Here is a 17,634-nt window from a genome sequence, read left to right as displayed (position 1 = left end):
CTTCTGTTAGACTCTCCCTAGCATTCAGTACGGTACCTAGCACTCAATAGGTGCCTAGCAAATACCTGTAGTTGGTGGCTAGGCGCCCAACAAGTACCGGCGATTAGTCGTCAGGCCCCGGATAACTGCCACCGATCCTCCAACTGAATGACTGAGGTTGGAATCATCATCTTCCTTAGTGGCATTTACTGAGCACTTACTGTGAGCAGGGAACTGTACTAAGAGATCTCAGAGAACTGTACTGAACTGTACAGAGGGGTTGCGAGACAGGTTCCCTGCCCACAGTGAGTTTACAGTCTAGAGGGGGAGACAGACGTTCAGAAAAATAAATAATTGATGATCTGTAAAATGGAATGCAACCTAGTAAACGCTTAACAAATACCAACATTATTATTATTATTATTATTACAGAGCCCATCCCCTGCCGGACGGCTGCTCTGTTCCATTGGGCGGATCCCTGGTCCTGACTCCTCCCTTTTCTCATGACAGATGCTAATGCGGTGAGGTGGAGGTCTCTCCAACTGATTCCCTCCTGCCTGTCGAACTCTCCCGTGGGATTTCATGGGCCATTAGGTGAATTATCAACGATGATAACGGCAGCAAGAACGACAAGAATGATAATGTTATTGGAGAGGGGAAGCCGCACGGCCTGGTGGAAAGAGCACGGGCCTGGGGGTCCGAGGATCGGGGTTCTAATCCGGGCTCTGCCCTGTTCCTGCTTTGTGACCTTGGGCAAGTCGCTTCTCTGTGCCTCAATTACTTTATCTGCAAAATGGGCAATAAATCCTCCTCCTCCGACTTAGAGCCCCATGTAGGAGAGGGACTCTAGCCAAGCTCTCAATCTTGTATATACCCTAGTGCTCAGTACAATACCTGGCACAGAGCAAGTGCCTAACACGTACCAGTGGGGAAAAAAAAGAGGTTAGTAGGTGCCAAGAATTACGCTGAGTGCCGGAACAGACACAATACGGTCAGAGCAGACGCCGTCCCCGTCCCACATGCGGCTCGCAGCCCGAGTGGGAAGGAGAATCCCGTGCCCACTTTGCAGGTGAGGAAGCGGAGGCACAGAGGAGCGAAGCGACTTGCCCAGCTCAACCAGCAGGCATGTGGTGGAGTCGGGATTAGAATCCGGGGCCTCTGACTCCCAAGCCCAATAACAAAAAAAAATGACGACGCCGTTGGTGCACATCTAGGGTGGGGGGGCAGGGGGAGGGAATATGACGGGAGGGTGTTCACTGTTATTGGGGTGCAGGGGATTCAGTGTTCGGGCCTCGTTCTCTGCCCTTATATCCGGACCCTTTGAGCGCTTGATATCCACCCCACCCCAACCCACAGAACATATGGCCACACGTGAATTTTAACGTCTGTCTTCCCCTCTAGACTGTGGCAGTTCTTTGCCTGGAAGCCGAGGTTTCGCGCGCGTGTGTGTGAAAACATGCATGTCTACGTGTGCGAGCTCAGCTAAATCGAGCATAAGATAAAGAGCATCTCTCCCCGGCCCCCCAACCCCGTCCCCCTCCTCCTCCTCCTTCCTCCTCCTCCTCTGTTCTCTGTCTTTCCTCCTCCCTCCCCGCTTCACAGAAGTGGTTTAACTGTTTTCTCTGTGGGTGGACAAAGGGGTGTTGTTTTCCAAGATTTCCTGGGAAATGTCTTTTCTCCTTTTGGTATCAGCCTGCCGTGATACTACAAACCGTGAATCCTCCTGAAACGCTAGTGACTGCCCGGAGCCACAAGCTGAGATTGTCCCGGGCCTCACCGCCACAGCCTAGCGGACCCGGGGCAAGTCACTGGACCTCTTGGCGCCTCAGTTTTCTCCTCTGTAAAATGGGGTTGAGATCCCCGCTCTCCTTCCCTCTGAGATGGTGAGTGCCGTGGAGGAGCGAGGACTGAATATGACCTGATTATCTTGTATCTACCCCGGGGCTTAGCGGCGTTTAGCCCACGATGAAGTGCTCAAGCAGTAGCCTTAAGCCAGAGTGGTTCGAAGCGGTGTGACCTGGAGGATACAGCACGGACCTGGGAGTCAGGAGGAGCTGGGTTCTAATCCTCTTGTCTGCCGTGTGACCTCCATCCACTTCACTTTTCCATGCCTCAGTTACCACATCGATAAGATGGGGATCGATACTGTATCCTTTGGTTCTATCCCAGTGCTTAGAACATCGTCTACCACCTCTTGTACTCTCCCAAGTGCTTAATACAGTGCTCTGCACATAGTAAGTGCTCAATAAATACTATTGATTGATAGTAAACGCTTAACAGATATCATAAGAAAAAGAAGCTGGGCGCCCCGTCAGGCCGGGGACGTCGGCCGACCAGCGCCAACGACCTGCGTGAGGGTCAGAGCTGCCACCGCAGGCTCAGACCCCCTTTGCAGACCTGCCATTTTCGAGCTGGGTCACTCGCCCCCTGTAAAATGGGAACGAAGACCGTGAGCCCCGCGTGGGACCACCTGATTAACCTCGAATCTACCCCTGCGCTTAGAACGGTGCTTGGCACATAGTAAGCGCTTAACAAATTCCTTAACTATTATTAGCAATACAGCCCCTAGAGAGCTACAGTTCAAACAAAGGCCCGGATTCAGCACCTACTGGGTGCCGAGCCCTGTACTGGGTGCTGAGGAGAGTCCAGTGGTAGATACAGTCCCTGCCCTCAGGGAGCTTACAGGCTACCACGTACAGAATACTGTACTGGGCTGGGTCACTGGGGGAGAGTCAGGGATGGAAAGGGGACAACAGGGGTGTTGAATGGTCTGTGTTCAGGAGAAAGTCAGGGTAGCAGGGGGCCAATAAATGTCCACCACCACTGCCCTTATCCCAGTTGCCTCCCCAGTTCCTCAGCCGCCTCGTTCCCCAGCTCCCTGGCTTGCGCTGACCCAGCTGCCTCCAGGATCCATCTGTGAACACCAGTCTCGGGCGGGGACACCCCTCCTCCCCGACCCCATGTATTATTAACGCGGCTGCTGATTTATTTATGACCCACACGCTGCCCTCGGCCTTAGAAGACAACCCCAGGCCGACCTGTGTAAATGGCCTCCCTTTCAGCACCCCTGTATGAGGTCCTCTTGGGTCAAGGATTTCGGGGGCGGCGGGGGAGAGGGAATGGGGGAGGCAGGGAGAGATGGGGAGGGAGAGGAGGAGGTGATGGAGGGGATGGTGGAGGAGGGGATGAAGGGAAGAGGGGCTGGGGGGAGGAGGCGGGAGGAGATGGGGCGGTTGGACGATCACAGAGGCGGGAAGGACCTAGGGAGATCAACCTGGTCCGGCCTCCTTCATTTTCTTCGGGCTCCTGCCCCGCCTTGACCCACGGACATTTTCATCTGTTGGTTGGTGATTTCTCCGCATCCGCGTCTTGCTCGCATCTCTCCTGCCTCTCAACTATGACGGGGCGGTCGGTTAGACTGGAAGCCCCTCGAGGGGAAGGACCCGATGAACACTGCATCCGTTCTCTGGCCCCCAACCGCCTAGGACACTGCCGTGGCCAAGGTCAGGGCTTGTGACTCCGGGGACAGCGGAGCCCACGGTCGGTCAGTCGGTCAATAGTATTTATTAAGCGCTTACTGTGTGCAGAGCACTATACTAAGCGCTTAGGAGAGTACACTATAACAGGCACGTTCCCCGCCCACACGAGCTTACAGTCCAGAGGGGAAAACCCAAACCAAGCCGCTCCCCGAGTCGACGTCTACTCCGGCTTTGCGTCTCCCAGGTGGAGAAACCGAGGCCCCGAGAGAGGTCTACTGGCCTTCCCTGCTGGCAGCCTCTGGGAAGAGAGCCCTGAGCTTGCTGGTCCTGACCTGTCAAACTCAGACAACCCCCCACCCCATGGGGGTGGGCATGTGGGTGTGTGCTTGTGGGGGAGGACGGGGGTGAAAGGTGGCTGGCTGGGGGCTCGCTGGTCCTGCTCCGCCAAACCCACACAGTCCACAGTCCGGGCAGAGAGTCAGGCCGATCTTCCCCACTGCCGTTTGTCCGCTGCCCGGCACAAGCGGGCGCGGGGAGGCAAAGCGGGAAATGTTCCCAAACTGAAGCCAGACGCTTCGATCTGCTCCCACCTCCTTGCGTGGGGCTTGGGCTCGGAGAGAAGACTGAGGGGAGAAGGCTTTGGAAAAATCAAAAGGACCGACAAATCTGAGGAATTATACCGGATCGTCCCAAAGGGGCACAGACCCGTATCGACGGGGATTGGTAGGGCCCGGGGGGACTTGGAGGCTGGCTGCCCGGTGAGGCGGGCGTTGAGTTGGTCTGGCTTCAGTTTCCATCTTTATTTCGAGTTTTAGTTCGGCAGCTGCAGAAATCTCATTATAGATAATAATTAAGTACGACGATTGTAAATACGGAGTTGTGCGGGGGCAGGGGAGCCAGGGCTGAATCGATAAAATAACAGCGAAAGTAACAGTGACGGCATCATCGGGGCAATAATAAAGTAGTAGTAATAATAATAATAATAATAATCACAGCAATAATAAAATAATGAGAGCGATTCCGGCAACAATCAAATAATGACAGCGATCGTAACAGTGATAAAATAATAGTAGTAATCACGGCAGTAATAAGATGATAATGGTGATTATGCTACCCGGTATGTGTAGGGCGCCGTCACTTTATTCTCACAACATCCCTGGGAGGGAGGGAGGGTCAGGGATTACTGTCCTCATTTTACAGATGAGGAAACTGAGGCCCAGAGCGGTCAGGCAGCTTGCCTGAAGTCACCCAGAAGGCCGGGGGGCTCCTGACCCCCGGCCCCGGGCCCTTTCCATTAGACCGAGCGGGGGCGATTCCCGGAATGAGAAACGAGAGGCCACGGCCCCGGCTCTAAAAGGCCCAGGCCGGAGTGGCCAGCAGTGCTATTTCCCTGGGCTATTTTTAACTTCAAGGAAGAGAGGGCCCCGGTGGGTCCAGATGCCTTACAAACCTCATCTCATCTGGTGACCAGCGGTTTGGACCGATGGAGAGCGGAGACGGAGGGAGGGAGGGAGGGGAGAAACGGAGGGAGAGAGAAAGGAAAGGACAGACAGAGGTAGCCGAGCCCCAGAGCTCCAGGGCCGGGCCGGGCGCTGGGACTTCTCCCCCTTCCCCCTCGCCCCCCAGGATGGCCTCTGGTCCTGAAGAGACCCCTCGCCCAGCGCAAGCCTCGCCCACCAAGCGGAAAGAGTGGACCGGCGGTTTCGAGCCGTTCCTGCTCACCTGCTCCGCCCCAGCTCGCTCTTCTCCTCGCTCCTCAGGCCTCTAGACTCCCCGAGGGCGGGGACTGCATCTCCCGATTCTGTCGGACCGTACTCTCCCAGGAGCCGACTACAGTGCTCTGCACGCAGTTCAGCGCTCGGTAACCATAACCCTTCCCCTCTTCCATCTTTCCACTCTCCGTTATTCCCAGTTCTAGCCTAGGCTTTCCTCCTGCTCCCAGTATATAGACATAACTGGCCTCTGCCTGTCTCCCCACTGGATCGGAAGCTCCTTGAGGGCAGGGGCTGGGTATCCGGCTCCTGCTGCACCGTGCCAAGCCTCCGGGGCGGTGCTTAGTACGGTGAGGGCCCTGGGGCCCAGGGACTGTGTTGCTAGCTCATCCCGGAAGCTTGGCGAGGTGCCATGCACCCAGTCGATGCTTCATGGATCCTGTCACTCCCACCACCACCCCTGACCGTCGGATTGAGCCCGGCACACTTCTCCGACCCCCACTTCCCCGATTCGGGAGTCTGAAACAGTCTCTAGGCTGGAAGAGTCCCGAGGAGAGCCACCTGGTGCATCCCCCTGCCGCCGGGCAGGCCAGGACCGCCACGGGGAAGTCCAGACTCGATTTTATCTTTTGACGGGTCCAGAGGTGGGGACCCTATCCATTCCTCCTCCCTCCCCACCCCCCACCGCCGTTGGGGAAGCCATCCCGGGCCCCCCCAAGCTCCCATCCGGTCCCGGGAAGAGCAAACAGCTGGACAGGCCCCGGGCCGACCGACATCCAGGCCGGCCTCCCGGCACTCCCCGGCCCCAGAACTCGGTGCCCTCCGCCCCTTGGACCGCCCAGCCCAGGGCTTCATGCCCCGTCCCCATTTGCCGGCCCCGGAGCTTCCCGCGGACAAGCACTGCACCGTCTGACCGGAAGCGCTTCCCTGCACGCCGGGCTTCCGCCTCCCACGTCCTCCCGGAGGAAGCGTTGGCCGGCGGAATGGGTTGGGGGGTGTTCGGCAGGGGCGGGAGGGGGAAGGCCTGGAGGAAGCGGGATGGCCAACTCAGGCTGGCTGGGGCCAGTTCAATCCCATTCGGATCAGGTCCCCACGCCCTCGCAGCCGACCCCCCCGGGCGATTCCCTCCCCGCTGGCCGCAGTACTGTGGGGAGGGGGCATCGGACCATCTCGCGTGGCCGGGGGGCGGGGGGGGGGGGGGGCGTCCCTCCCTTGCTCCAGGGCTTCAGCTACAGTTTAGCCAGGCAGCAAACTAGGGCATCCATTAGAACCGGAGAGGAAAGAGAGAAAGGCATTGCCTAGTCACACGCACACATGCACACTGACAAACGCACGCCCAGTTACACGCAAATCTGTACTCTCCTACACACATACACACATTTCTGCACACCCTTGTGCATGCGCGCGCACACACACACACACACACACACACACACGTAGACAATCGCACACACAATCGCACACACAAAAGGGCCTTGTGCCCGAGCAGGAACCGCTCGGGGCCGGGTCTCCAGCCGCGGAGCCCGGGCCGGGCCAGCCGCCCTCCCGGAGAAGCGGGGCACAAAGGCGCTTTCAGATGGGACGGGGACAGGGACGGAGCGGGGGGTGGGAGGCCCTCCCCTCCCCCAGAGCTGACGACTCCCGTCCCATCCCGGGCCGAAACAATGCCGAGAGGAAGAACCCGGGACATGAGCAAATTCTGTCCAAGAAAAGATTTCCTGTGGCCGAACAGGAAGCCGCTGGGAAGCGGAGCCCAAAAATACTCGGGGCAGGCGGTCGGAGATCGGGGTCTGGATGAGGCCCCCCACCGTTCCCCGGGGGAAGACTGATGCCGGAGATGGGGGGACCGGACCGAGTTCGGGGGGGCTTTGGCCTGGGTGGGGGCCCTCAGAATGGAGCTGCGAGGAAATCATCTCTGGTCCCCGCTGGGAGGCGGAAAGGGAAAACCCCAGGAAGAACTGTGACCCAGGGAGAAGCCAAGGGTCGCAGGGGAGGCAGCCTCGGGACCCCGGATTTAGGGGGCTCTCGGAGGGTGGCCGGGGCCCAGCGCCGCAGGCCGGAGCCGGCTGCTTTCCCCTTGGGTGGGGGGGGGGTTGGCAGGAAATCAGTAGATGTAGAGGTCAGCTACACAAAGCTGGGGGAGGGGTGTAAGCGGGGAAGGAGGAGCCAGCTTAAACCAAAGCTAGAGGGATTTAGGCCCGCTCCGAGGTGAAATTTCCCCGGGCCCTCTCCCCCAGGGTGGCCCGTCACGCTCCCTCATTGGAGACGTGGGCAGAAACGGTGATTCGGGGCTCTTGAGGGGGGTTGGTCTGCAGCTGGGGGATGGATGGGTCGAGCCTTTGAGGTGCCTTGCCACACGAACTCCCGTCACTCTCTGTAGGGGTCATCCAGGCGTCCCCCCGTCGCTGGGCAGCACCCCCATCCAACCTCCCCAGCCCCACCAAGCAGGGCACGATGGACAATTCACACGTGAGCTTTGAGAGACTCCTCAAACTCACGTCGACTCCGGGGTCAAAGCCAGGGCTGAACCTGACCCGCACGGGCGTCAGGGTGGGGCCCTCGGCCGCCCTCGCCCTGGGCTCCTCCGGCTAACCCCAACCCGCATTGAAAAGCAGGGTGGCCTGATGGTAAGAGCCCAGGCCAGGATGTCAGGAGACCAGCTCCATCACTTGCTTGCTGAATGACCACTGGGATGTCACTTTACTTCTCTGCGCCTCTGTTTCCTCGTGTGTCAAATGGGGTTGGAATACCTGTCCTCCCTCCCCTTAAACTGTGAGCCCCGTGCGGGACAGGGACTGTGTCTGACCTGATCGTCTTGCACCTACTCCAGTGCTTAGTACGGTGCTTGGCATATAGTAATAGATATAATGGATATAGTGTGGAGACAATGTCTATGGATTCCTTTTTATGGTATTTGTTAGGCGCTTATTATGTACCAAGCACTGTACTAAGCCCTGGGGTAGATTCAAACTAATCAGATTGATACAGTCCAGGCCCCACATGGGACGCACGGCCTTAATCCCCACTTTACAGATGAAGGAACTGAGGCTCAGAGAAGTGAAGGGAGTTGCCTGAGGTCACACAACAGATGAATAGCAGAGTCGGGATTAGATCCCGCATCCTCCTGACTCGGAGGTCCCCGCTCTAGCCACGAGCCCACGCTGTTTCTGGTTCTTTGGCTTCGGTTGGACACCGGGGAGAAACCGGCCGTCGGGATGGGCCTTATTTCTTTTAAGCCAACGGCCCGGCCCTCGGCCCGGCCCCTGGCCCGGTGCCCGGCCCAGTTCCTCCTGGTGGTGCCGATTCCTCGGGGACGAAGTCTCCCCATTTCCGCCCTGAGCCGAGACCCCGACAGCTCTTCAGCTCTTCCCTCGCTATGGGCCCTTTCCTGCTGGCCCCGGGCCCGGGCGGTGCGGCGAGGATGCCTCGAGGACGCCGGGGGTTAGGGCCGAGATCCCCAGGCTCCTGGGGCTGCCCGGCCAGGTCCGCGCCGGGGCCGGTCCGGCCAGCGAGCAGGGAGGCCTCAAGCCCGCCCCGGACGCCGGGCCGACCGCTTCGGGGGGCTGAGGGCGGGAGTCCCCCCCGAGGCCCATCCAGCCGCTGCCATTCCGGATCGCTCGCTCTCGTCACAGTCTGTCCCGCAGGCGACCCCTCCTCGACCCCCTGACAGCCTCCCGCTCCCCAATTAGCTAATTGCCAATTCCTCTCCCCAGGGACTAAGAGAAAGAGTGCTTTAGCTGAACTCCTGACCGTTGACTTTTAGGCACTCGATCAGCTCTCCCCGCTCTTACCTCACCTCGCTGATCTTCCCCGGTGATCCAGCCCACTCTCTCCGCTTCTCTAAGGCCAGTCCACTCGCCATATCTCGGTCTCATCTATCTCACCGCTGACCCCTCGCCCACGTCCCGCCTCCGGCCTCAGACCCCCTCCCCTTCGTACTTGAAGGTCCGCCACTCTCCCCACCTCCAAAGCTTTGCCCAAATCACAGCAGTCGATCAGTGGTATTTATCGAGTGCTTACTGTGTGCGGATCACTGTACCAAGCACTTGGGAGAGTACACCTTACTCACATCCCTTTCTATTCCACTATTCCCTTTATCTGTACATTATTTTAATGTCTCTCTTCCCCCGTAGACTGTAAGCTCCTTGTAAGTAGAGATCGGGTCTCCCCACTCGATCGTATTGTCCTCTCAAGCACTCCGTACAGTCCTCTGCACATGGTAAGCGCTAAACACCGACTGAACTTGACCGGACTCTGCCTATCAGGAATGCGGAGCCCCCCCAACTTCACAGGCCATGGGGGTCAGAGACCCCACTGACTCCCGATCCCCTGACAACTTCTCCAAGCCTTCCACCCTGTCACAGCACCCCTTCCTCTCCTCTTGGCTTCCAGCGTCTCAGTCTGAGCATCTCAGACGGCCGCTTCACTCACCCGCTGCTTGGGGGGGGGGGGGCGGGCCCCCTCCCCTCTGAGGGACTCCAGCAGGCCGGCCAGATCCAGAACTCAGTGGTCCCGGCCTCTGCCCCCTTCCGGGCCGACTGACCTCCCTCCCTCCTTCCCGCCGGCCGCCCGCCGGACCGCGCGGCCCGGCTCACGGCACGATCCTTTCCCCTCCGTGCCGCCGCCCCCGGGGGGAGGGGTGGGGAAGGATCTGCCCGGTCGCTTCCCGGGACCGAGACCGGGAGGCGTCTCCGGCTGGCAGAGCTTCGCCGCCGGCGGAGGCCGGGTCGACGCCGTTAGCCGAACGGGGCGGACCGCGGCCCGGGGGGCTGGTCCCTGTGGCCCGGAGAGGGCAAGGGGCACCGGCTGTTGGCGACGGGGCCGGTGCCCCCCCGCCCCCGCAGGGTTTCCAGCTGCACGGGGGCAAAGCCATCGCTTTCCCACACCCACTGCCGCCCCCGCGGCCACCCAGGCCGGACTCCGGCCCCGTTCTGCTGGGTCTCCACGCATACGGCCCGTTTCTGACCCATTTGTTCCATTAGGCTCCAGAGAGCTCGCCAGGCTCCCTGCAGCAGGCCAGTGGTTCCCTGCCCCAGCCGAGATCCTCTTTACCCTAGGCCCCGGTCCCCATCTCCCCTTCCTGCAGGGGAGATGGAGGCTCAGAGAGGTCCAGTAAGTTGCCCGAGGTCACGCAGCAGCGGGCCAGGGGAGACTCCTGGTCCCAGGTCTGCCGATTCCCAGCCCGGCCTCTCTCCGCTAGGCCGGGCTCAGGATCACCAGGCCTCCAGCCTCCGGAGGCCGACCGCGGGCAGGCCGGGAGCGGGGTGAGGTGGGGGAGATGTCGTGGTCCGCCCCAGGCCAGCGGAGGGGCCGAAGGGGAGCCAGCCGGTTTCCGGGGGCGCCTCGCCGACGGACCCCGGCCCGTCTGGCTCCGGGTTCCCACTTCCTTTCACGGGTTCCAAGCAGCAGCTCGGCAGGCCGGGGGTTGCTTAGGAACGGAGACACTCGGCGTTCCCCGTCAGCGGCGGCCCCGCTCCGGGCTCGGGGGGAGGAGTTCGTTGGGGGCTTGGGGACCGGCTGTCGCTCTGCTGGCTCAGGGCCTGCTGGTCCGACCCCGCCAAACCCACAGAACGCCTCACCCCATCTGCTCCTCTCCTCCGGAGGCAGGCCTCTGAGCGGGCACCGCCGACCCGGGGTCCGCAAGAGTTGGTCTGCAAGAGTTCCCGGGCCGGACGACGCCCGGGCCGGTGGGACCGACGCAGCTCAAGACCCGGTCCGCTGTGTGATGTCGGGAAAGTCTGAACTTCTCTGAGCCTGTCCCCCACCTGTCCGGCAGGGATGAGAATACCCACCTCGCTGACCGCGCGACCGGCTTCCCACCGTGTCCGGTCTGCCTGTTACCACCTCGGGCTGCCCTCCTCGGGGGCGGGGGGGGGGGGGGGGGACTGTCCTCTTAGGGGAACTGCGCCCCTGGCTCCTCCTGGCTCTCACAGACGGACTAGGGTCACTACGGGAGAATCGGAGGGGTTGGACGGTCCGTGCTGGGTCGCCGGGAAAGTCAGGGGTGTTGAATGGGCCACGCTGGGCCACCGAGGGAGAGTCGGGTGTTTTGGGCCCTCGCTGGGTCACTGGGGGAGAGTCGGACGTGGAGGGGGAGAGTCGGGGAGGCTAAACGGTCCAGGCTGGGTCCCCGGAGCAGAGTCAGGGACGGAGAAGGGAGAGTTGGACGGTCCATACCGAGCCCTGAGGGCGAGCGTCCAGGAGAGCGGCCGGGACGAAGTTCCCGACCCAGCACGGGCCGTCCCAACACCCCGACTCTCGCTTCTCCATCCCTGACTCTTCCTGAGACGGGAAGAGCGCTCCGCTCGCGTGCGGCCAGCCCGGCCTCACCCAAGTGTGACCCCTCGACCGATCTCAGTGACCAACGGCTGACCTAATCAGAGGCTTCCTGCAGCCTCGTGCAACTCGCTTCCCTCCAGCTGCTGTGGAATCTCGCATCCGTCAGTCTTCGGTATCGACCGAGCGCCTACGGGGTGCTGTACTAAGCACTTGGGTGAGTGCAGTGGAATCCGTAGACAGGGTCGGCGCTCTCCAGATTCTCACCGGGTAGCAGGGACACAGACCCGTATCAAAAAGAAGTAGGTATGGGATGGCAATACGGCCGAAGTCATCTCTGGGAACGCCGGTCACGATACGCCAGAAATGCTCCATATAACAATAATAATAATAATAATAATCACTGTGGTATTGGGTAAGCGTGTACTGGGTGCCAAGCACTGTGAAGTGCCTGATAATCAGGTCACGAGGGGCTCACGGTCCAAGTAGGAAGGACAACAGGCATCGAATCCCCTTTACTTTCCCAGCACTTCCTACGGTGCTCTGCAAACAGTAAGCGCTCAATAAATACGGCCGGGCGAATTTTATAGATGCCATCATCTGAGGTAATGATAATAACGTTGGTATTTGTTAAGCGCTTATTACGTGCAGAGCACTGTTCTAAGCACTGGGGTAGATACAGGGTCATCAGGTTGTCCCACGTGAGGCTAACGGTCTTAATCCCCATTTGACAGATGAGGGAACTGAGGCACAGAGAAGTCGGGCGACTCGCCCACAGTCGTACGGCTGACAAGCGGCAGAGCCGGGATTCGACCCCACGACCACTGACTCCCAAGCCCGTGCCCGTTCCACTGAGCCACGCCGCTTCTCTAGAAAAAGGTTGACCCACGTGAGGCTCACGGCCTTAATGCCCGTTTTCCAGATGAGGGAACTGAGGCACAGAGAAGTCAAGCGACTCGCCCACAGTCATACAGCCGACAAGCGGCAGAGCCGGGATTCGAACCCACGACCTCTGACTCCCAAGCCCGGGCCCGTTCCACTGAGCCACGCCGGGGAGGGGAATCCGAGGCACAGAGACCCCAAGTGACTTGCCGAAGGTCCTGCGGAATGTGGCAGTCGGGATTAGAACCCGGGTCCTCTGACTCCCAAGCCCCCGGTCTTTGCAAGAGGCCACGCCGCTTCCCACGTCCGCCAGGCCGCCACTCATCGAGGTCACATCTTTCCGGAAGTCCTTCCCAGACTAATCCCACTTCCCTCTCCCGTCTGCATCATCCCATTCGCTTGGATCCATGCCCTTTGGGCATTTGGTATTCACCTCACCCTCAGCCTCACCCTCAGTCCCGCGGCTCTTACGGACGGACGCATCCATAATTTATTTATATTAACGTCCGTCTCCCCTTCTAGACCGTAAGTTCGTCGAGGGCAGGGAACGTTTCGACCAACCGTACCGCGCTCTCCCAAGTGCTCGGTCCCGCGCTTGGCACACGGTAAGTTTGCAACAGGCCCCGCTGACGGACCGATGCCGTATCCGACTCTCTCGAGCGCTTAGTGCAGGCCCCCGCCCACGGTGAGCGCTCAGGAAATACCACCGGTTAACCGGTCGCTGCCCTCAAGGAGCAAATTGTCTAAGAGGGGAGACGGACGAGCTCCGGTTACCAAATATTCATTAATTCATTCAGCCGTATCTACTGAGCGCCCGCTATGCGCAGAGCACCGTACTAAGCGCTTGGAATGGGCAATTGGGCAACAGATAGAGACCATCCCTGCCCAGTGACGGGCTCACGGCCTAATCGGGATGCGACGAGTGCAAGCAAGGACGTCGCCGTAGGTGGTAAAAACTAGGAGCAGGCGCATAAAATAATAATGATAATACTGGCGTCCGTTAAGGGCTCGCTACGTGGCGAGCACCGTTCTAAGCGCCGGGGTAGATACGAGGTGACCGGGTTGTCCCCCGTGGGGCTCCCGGTCTTCATCCCCATTTTACAGATGAGGTCACTGAGGCCCAGAGAAGGGAAGCGACTTTGCACGTTGGTATCTGTTAAGCGCTTACTGCGTGCGTGCAGAGCACCGTTCTAAGCGCCGGGGGAGATACCGGGCGATCGAGGTCGTCCCCCGTGGGGCTCCCGGTCTTCATCCCCATGCTGCAGACGAGGGGACCGAGGCCCAGGGGAGCGAAGCGACTCGCCCGTGTCGGAGCGCTCAAGCAGGAGGGGAGACGGCAAGGGGCGAGCAGAGAGGAGGCTTCCCGGAGGAGGTGTCTCCTCGGCCAGGGGCAGGGGGAGGCGGCCCGGGCTGTTGATCGAGAACGAGGCCAGGCTAGGGGAGGAAGAGACGGAGGGCCGGGGGACCCCGAGGCCAGGCCGGTCGGGGTCCCCTCCCCCCAGGGATGAGCAGAGAGCAGCGGGGTCACCCCCACGTCGTCCCCGCGGAGGCTGGACGCCAACTGGACAGACCCCCCCCCCCCCCCCAAACCCCGGACCCCTTGGAGCAGCGTCGGGGCGGGGGAAACGCGAAGGCCCGGGATCCGCGGGATGGGACGGGACGGAGGGGGTCGGGGCAGGGGCAGCCTCCCGGCCCCAAGGTGACCGACACGGAAGGTGACCGGGACAGGACAGGAAGGGGGCCGGCAGACACAAGCTCGGCCCCGGTCCTGGGGCGTTTTAATAACGACGACGGTATTTAAGCGCTTCCCAGGTGTCGGGCGCCGTTCCGAGCGCCGGGGTGGCTCCAAGGTCACCAGGTCGCCCCACACGGAGCTCGGGGGCCGAATCCCCCTTTCCCGGATGAGGGAACCGAGGCCCGGAGAAGTGACGTGACCCGTCCGAGGTCACCCGGCAGACGAGCGGCGGGGTCGGGATCAGAACCCCCGAGCCCGGGCTCTTCTCCCTTTCCCCCCTCCCCCCGGGGACCTTATCCGTTGGGGCGGGATGGAGGCGGATCCCGTTATATTCCCGGGAAGAGACGCGTCGGGGAGGGAAGGTGGGTCGCGGGTGGGGTCAGAGGGCAGACCCCGGGCCTGTGACCCCGGCCTTTTCCCGACCCTCTTCGGCCCCAGGGAGGGGGGGCCCGGGGGTCAGCGCCCCGCGCCCGGGAGGTGACTCCCCGGCCTCGGGCCACCTTGGGGCGCGGCCGGCGACCCCCTCCCGGCCCGCCCCGGCTCGACCGGCTGGAGAAGTCCTCCCCCCGCCCCCCCCCCGAGCCCCCCCCAACCGTCGCCCCGGCCCCCCGCCCCCCGGGAACCGAGCCCGCCGGGCGGCCGGCTGGACGGATCGCGTCGGCCCGGGGAAAAACAGTGAGTCACTGGACACGGGTCGTGTCCGAGCCCGAGGGCCGGACCCATCCGGGGGGGGCGGCGGGGACGCCCCCCTCCCCCAAAACAACCGGGCCTCCCGCGCCCCGACCAAGGGGCACCGCCCTCGCCTGCACCTGTGCCCCTTTCTGCAAGCGGCCGGCGCGGACCCCCTCCTCTCTCCGGCCTCTTTTTTTGGGGGGGGGGGCGCTGACGGTCTCCGGGGCGCCCCAGCCGCGTCCCCCCCTTGGAGGGAGTGTGGGGAGAGGGTGGAGCCCCCTCCTCTTCCTCCCTCCTCGGGTCCCTCCGACCCCCGGCCCGTCGCCCCCAGACTCACGTAGCGTCTCAACTTCTTCTCGGGGGGCGACTTCCTCAGCCACCCGGCGCAGACCACCTCGCCCCCGCTCATGGCGGGGTCCCCGGGGGCGGGGGGCGGGGGCGCCCCGGGAGCCGGTCCCGCCCGGTCCCGGGGAGCGGGGGAGGGGGGGCTCCGGGGCGGGGCGGGGCGGCCGTGCGGGCCCGGACCGAGAGGAAACGGCTCCGGGCTCCCCTTGGCCGGCTCCGGCTGGGGCTCCGGCTGGGGCTGGGGCTGGGGCTGGGGCTCCCGGGTCCGGCCGCACCACGCCCACCCCCCTCCCCACCGCCCCCTGAGCCCGCCCCTGCGCAGACACACCCCTTCCCCGTCCCCGTCCCCGTCCCCGTCCCCGGGCCTCACCCACCTCCCCCCTGCGCCCCCGTCCCTCCCCTTGTGCGCCCCCTCCCCACCCTGTGCCCCCCTCGGCGCCCCCGGCCTGACCTGGAGCCATCCCTCCCCCCCCCCGTCCCGCGCCCCTTCTCCACCCCCGGACCTCCCCCCCGCCCCGAGCCGCATCCACCCCCCGCCCTCTGCGCCCCCTCCTCTCCTTCCCCATCTGCGCCCCCTCCCCGCGCTCTGTCCTTCCCCTGTCCCCTCCCCGCCCCGTGCGCCCCCTCCTCACCCCGGGCGCCCCCACCCCGTCCCGTGTGCCCCCTTTCCCACCCCGCGCGCCCCCTCCTCACCCCGTGCTCCCCCACCCCGTCCCGTGCTCCCTCTCCCCGCCCCGCGCGCCCCCTCCCCACCCCGTGCTCCCCTTCCCCACCCCGCGCGCCCCCTCCTCACCCCGTGGGTCCCCACCCCGCCCCGTGTGCCCTATTTCCCACCCCGTGCGCCCCTTCCCCACCCTGTGCTCCCCCGCCCGGCCCCGCGTGCCCCCTCCCCGGGTGGCGCGGACCGACCCCGACACCCCAAACCTCATCTCCCCCCCCCCCCGCCACCTCCTCCAGGCGGCCTTCCCTCAACGCGATCCTTCCGTTCCCTCTCTCCTCCGGGCCGCCCACCGGTCCCTCTCACCCCGGCTCGGCTCCGTGGGCCGGTTCGGCTGGATGTCCGGCAGAACCCGCACCCCGGGAAGGGGGACGGCTCGCCCCCCGGGGCCGCCGAGGGCGGTGGGGGTCGCCCCCCCGGGCCCGGGTCGGAGCTTCCCCTTCCTCTCCCTCTTAATAATAATAATAATAATGTTGGTATTTGTTAAGCGCTTACTATGTGCCGAGCACTGTTCTAAGCACTGGGGTAGACATAGGGGAATCAGGTTGTCCCACATGGGGCTCACAGTTTTCATCCCCATTTTACAGATGAGGGAACTGAGGCACAGAGAAGTGAAGTGACTTGCCCACAGTCACACAGCCGACAAGTGGCAGAGCTGGGATTCGAACTCATGAGCCCTGACTCCAAAGCCCGTGCTCTTTCCACTGAGCCACGCTGCTTCTCCCTCTTCCCGGGGCTTCCAGTACATTCCGGTCGAGTGGGGCCTGGCCCTTCTACCCCTAACTCCATCCCGTGGAGTTGGCCCGGGCCAACGCCGTGGGCCCGCCGGCCACTTCCCCGGTCCGCATTTGTTTCGACTCGTCTCCCCTACTGGACTGTGAGATCCTCGACGGCGGGGACCGTGCCTGCCGACCGTCCGGCGCTCTGCGTCCGGCGAGCGGCCCGTAGATCGCGCCGGCGGTCCGAGGGCCGTTCGTCCCGCGCTTCCTGGGTGCCGACCACCGGATTGAGCGCCGCGGTAGACGGAGGACGGGCGGCGTGGTTAGGCGAGCGGCCGGAGCCCGGGCTCGGCCGTCAGAAGGACCTGGATTCGCACGCCGGCTCCACCGCCCGTCTGCCGGGTCACCTTGGCCGAGTCACTTCCCTTCTCTGGGCCTCAGCGACCTCGTCCGTCAACTGGGGATTGACCCTGTCTTTCCCCACGTGGGACGTGGGTCTGCGTCCCACCCGATTAGCTCGCATCCACCCCGCCGTTCAGTACAGGAACCGGCGCACGTTAAGCGCTTGACGGATACCGTTAAAAACAAAAGAATCCAATCGGATCCCAGTTCCCGCCTCCCGCTGGGTTCGGTCTGAGAGGGAGAACGGGCGTTTAGTCTCCGTTTTACAGACGGGGAAACCGAGGCACAGAAAAGCTAGGAGACCTGTCCGGGCTCACCCGGCAGACGAGGGGCAGGGCCGGGAAGGACCGACCGACGGACCCGTCCCCGGACGCCCAGGCGCAGTCTCTTTCCGCTGAGACATCCCGCTTCTCCACCATCGATGGCACCGGGCGGCGGGGGCTGTACTAGGCACCCACTGTGTGCGAGGTGCCGTACTGGGCGCCCGCTCTGCCGGCATCACCTCGGCGGCGGCGTTGACCGCCAATAAGGCCCGAGAACACCGAGGAGGCCTCTCCCCGATCTGAGCCTTCCCCGGGCCCCAAGGGAGGGCAGGGGGGATTGCCCGGAGAGGAAAGACGAAAGCCCCCCCGGCACGACCCTCCTTCCCCCCCCGCCCCCGCCGACAGTGCTTGGAGGCAGGGGGATGAGCCGAACGACCTCCCGGGGCCTCCTC

At 62.8% G+C, this 17,634-nt stretch overlaps 1 protein-coding gene across 1 annotated transcript in view; it reads right to left on the bottom strand.

Moving 5' to 3' along the window:
- Positions 1-15,177, bottom strand: part of GAB2 (GRB2 associated binding protein 2) — a 29,315-nt gene extending 14,138 nt beyond the window's left edge. Inside the window, exon 1 of the mRNA XM_029047743.2 lies at positions 15,073-15,177. Within this exon, the coding sequence (XP_028903576.1) occupies positions 15,073-15,144 (72 nt within the window). The 5' untranslated portion in view covers positions 15,145-15,177. The remainder of the gene's footprint in view (positions 1-15,072) is intronic.
- Between the last annotated feature and the right edge of the window lie 2,457 nt (positions 15,178-17,634).

This window comes from Ornithorhynchus anatinus, chromosome 20, assembly GCF_004115215.2.
Source record: "Ornithorhynchus anatinus isolate Pmale09 chromosome 20, mOrnAna1.pri.v4, whole genome shotgun sequence".
In the NCBI taxonomy this organism is placed as follows: Eukaryota; Metazoa; Chordata; class Mammalia; order Monotremata; family Ornithorhynchidae; genus Ornithorhynchus; species Ornithorhynchus anatinus.
Note: the sequence above shows the minus strand (reverse complement) of the source record. Positions and strands in the feature narration are given on the sequence as shown.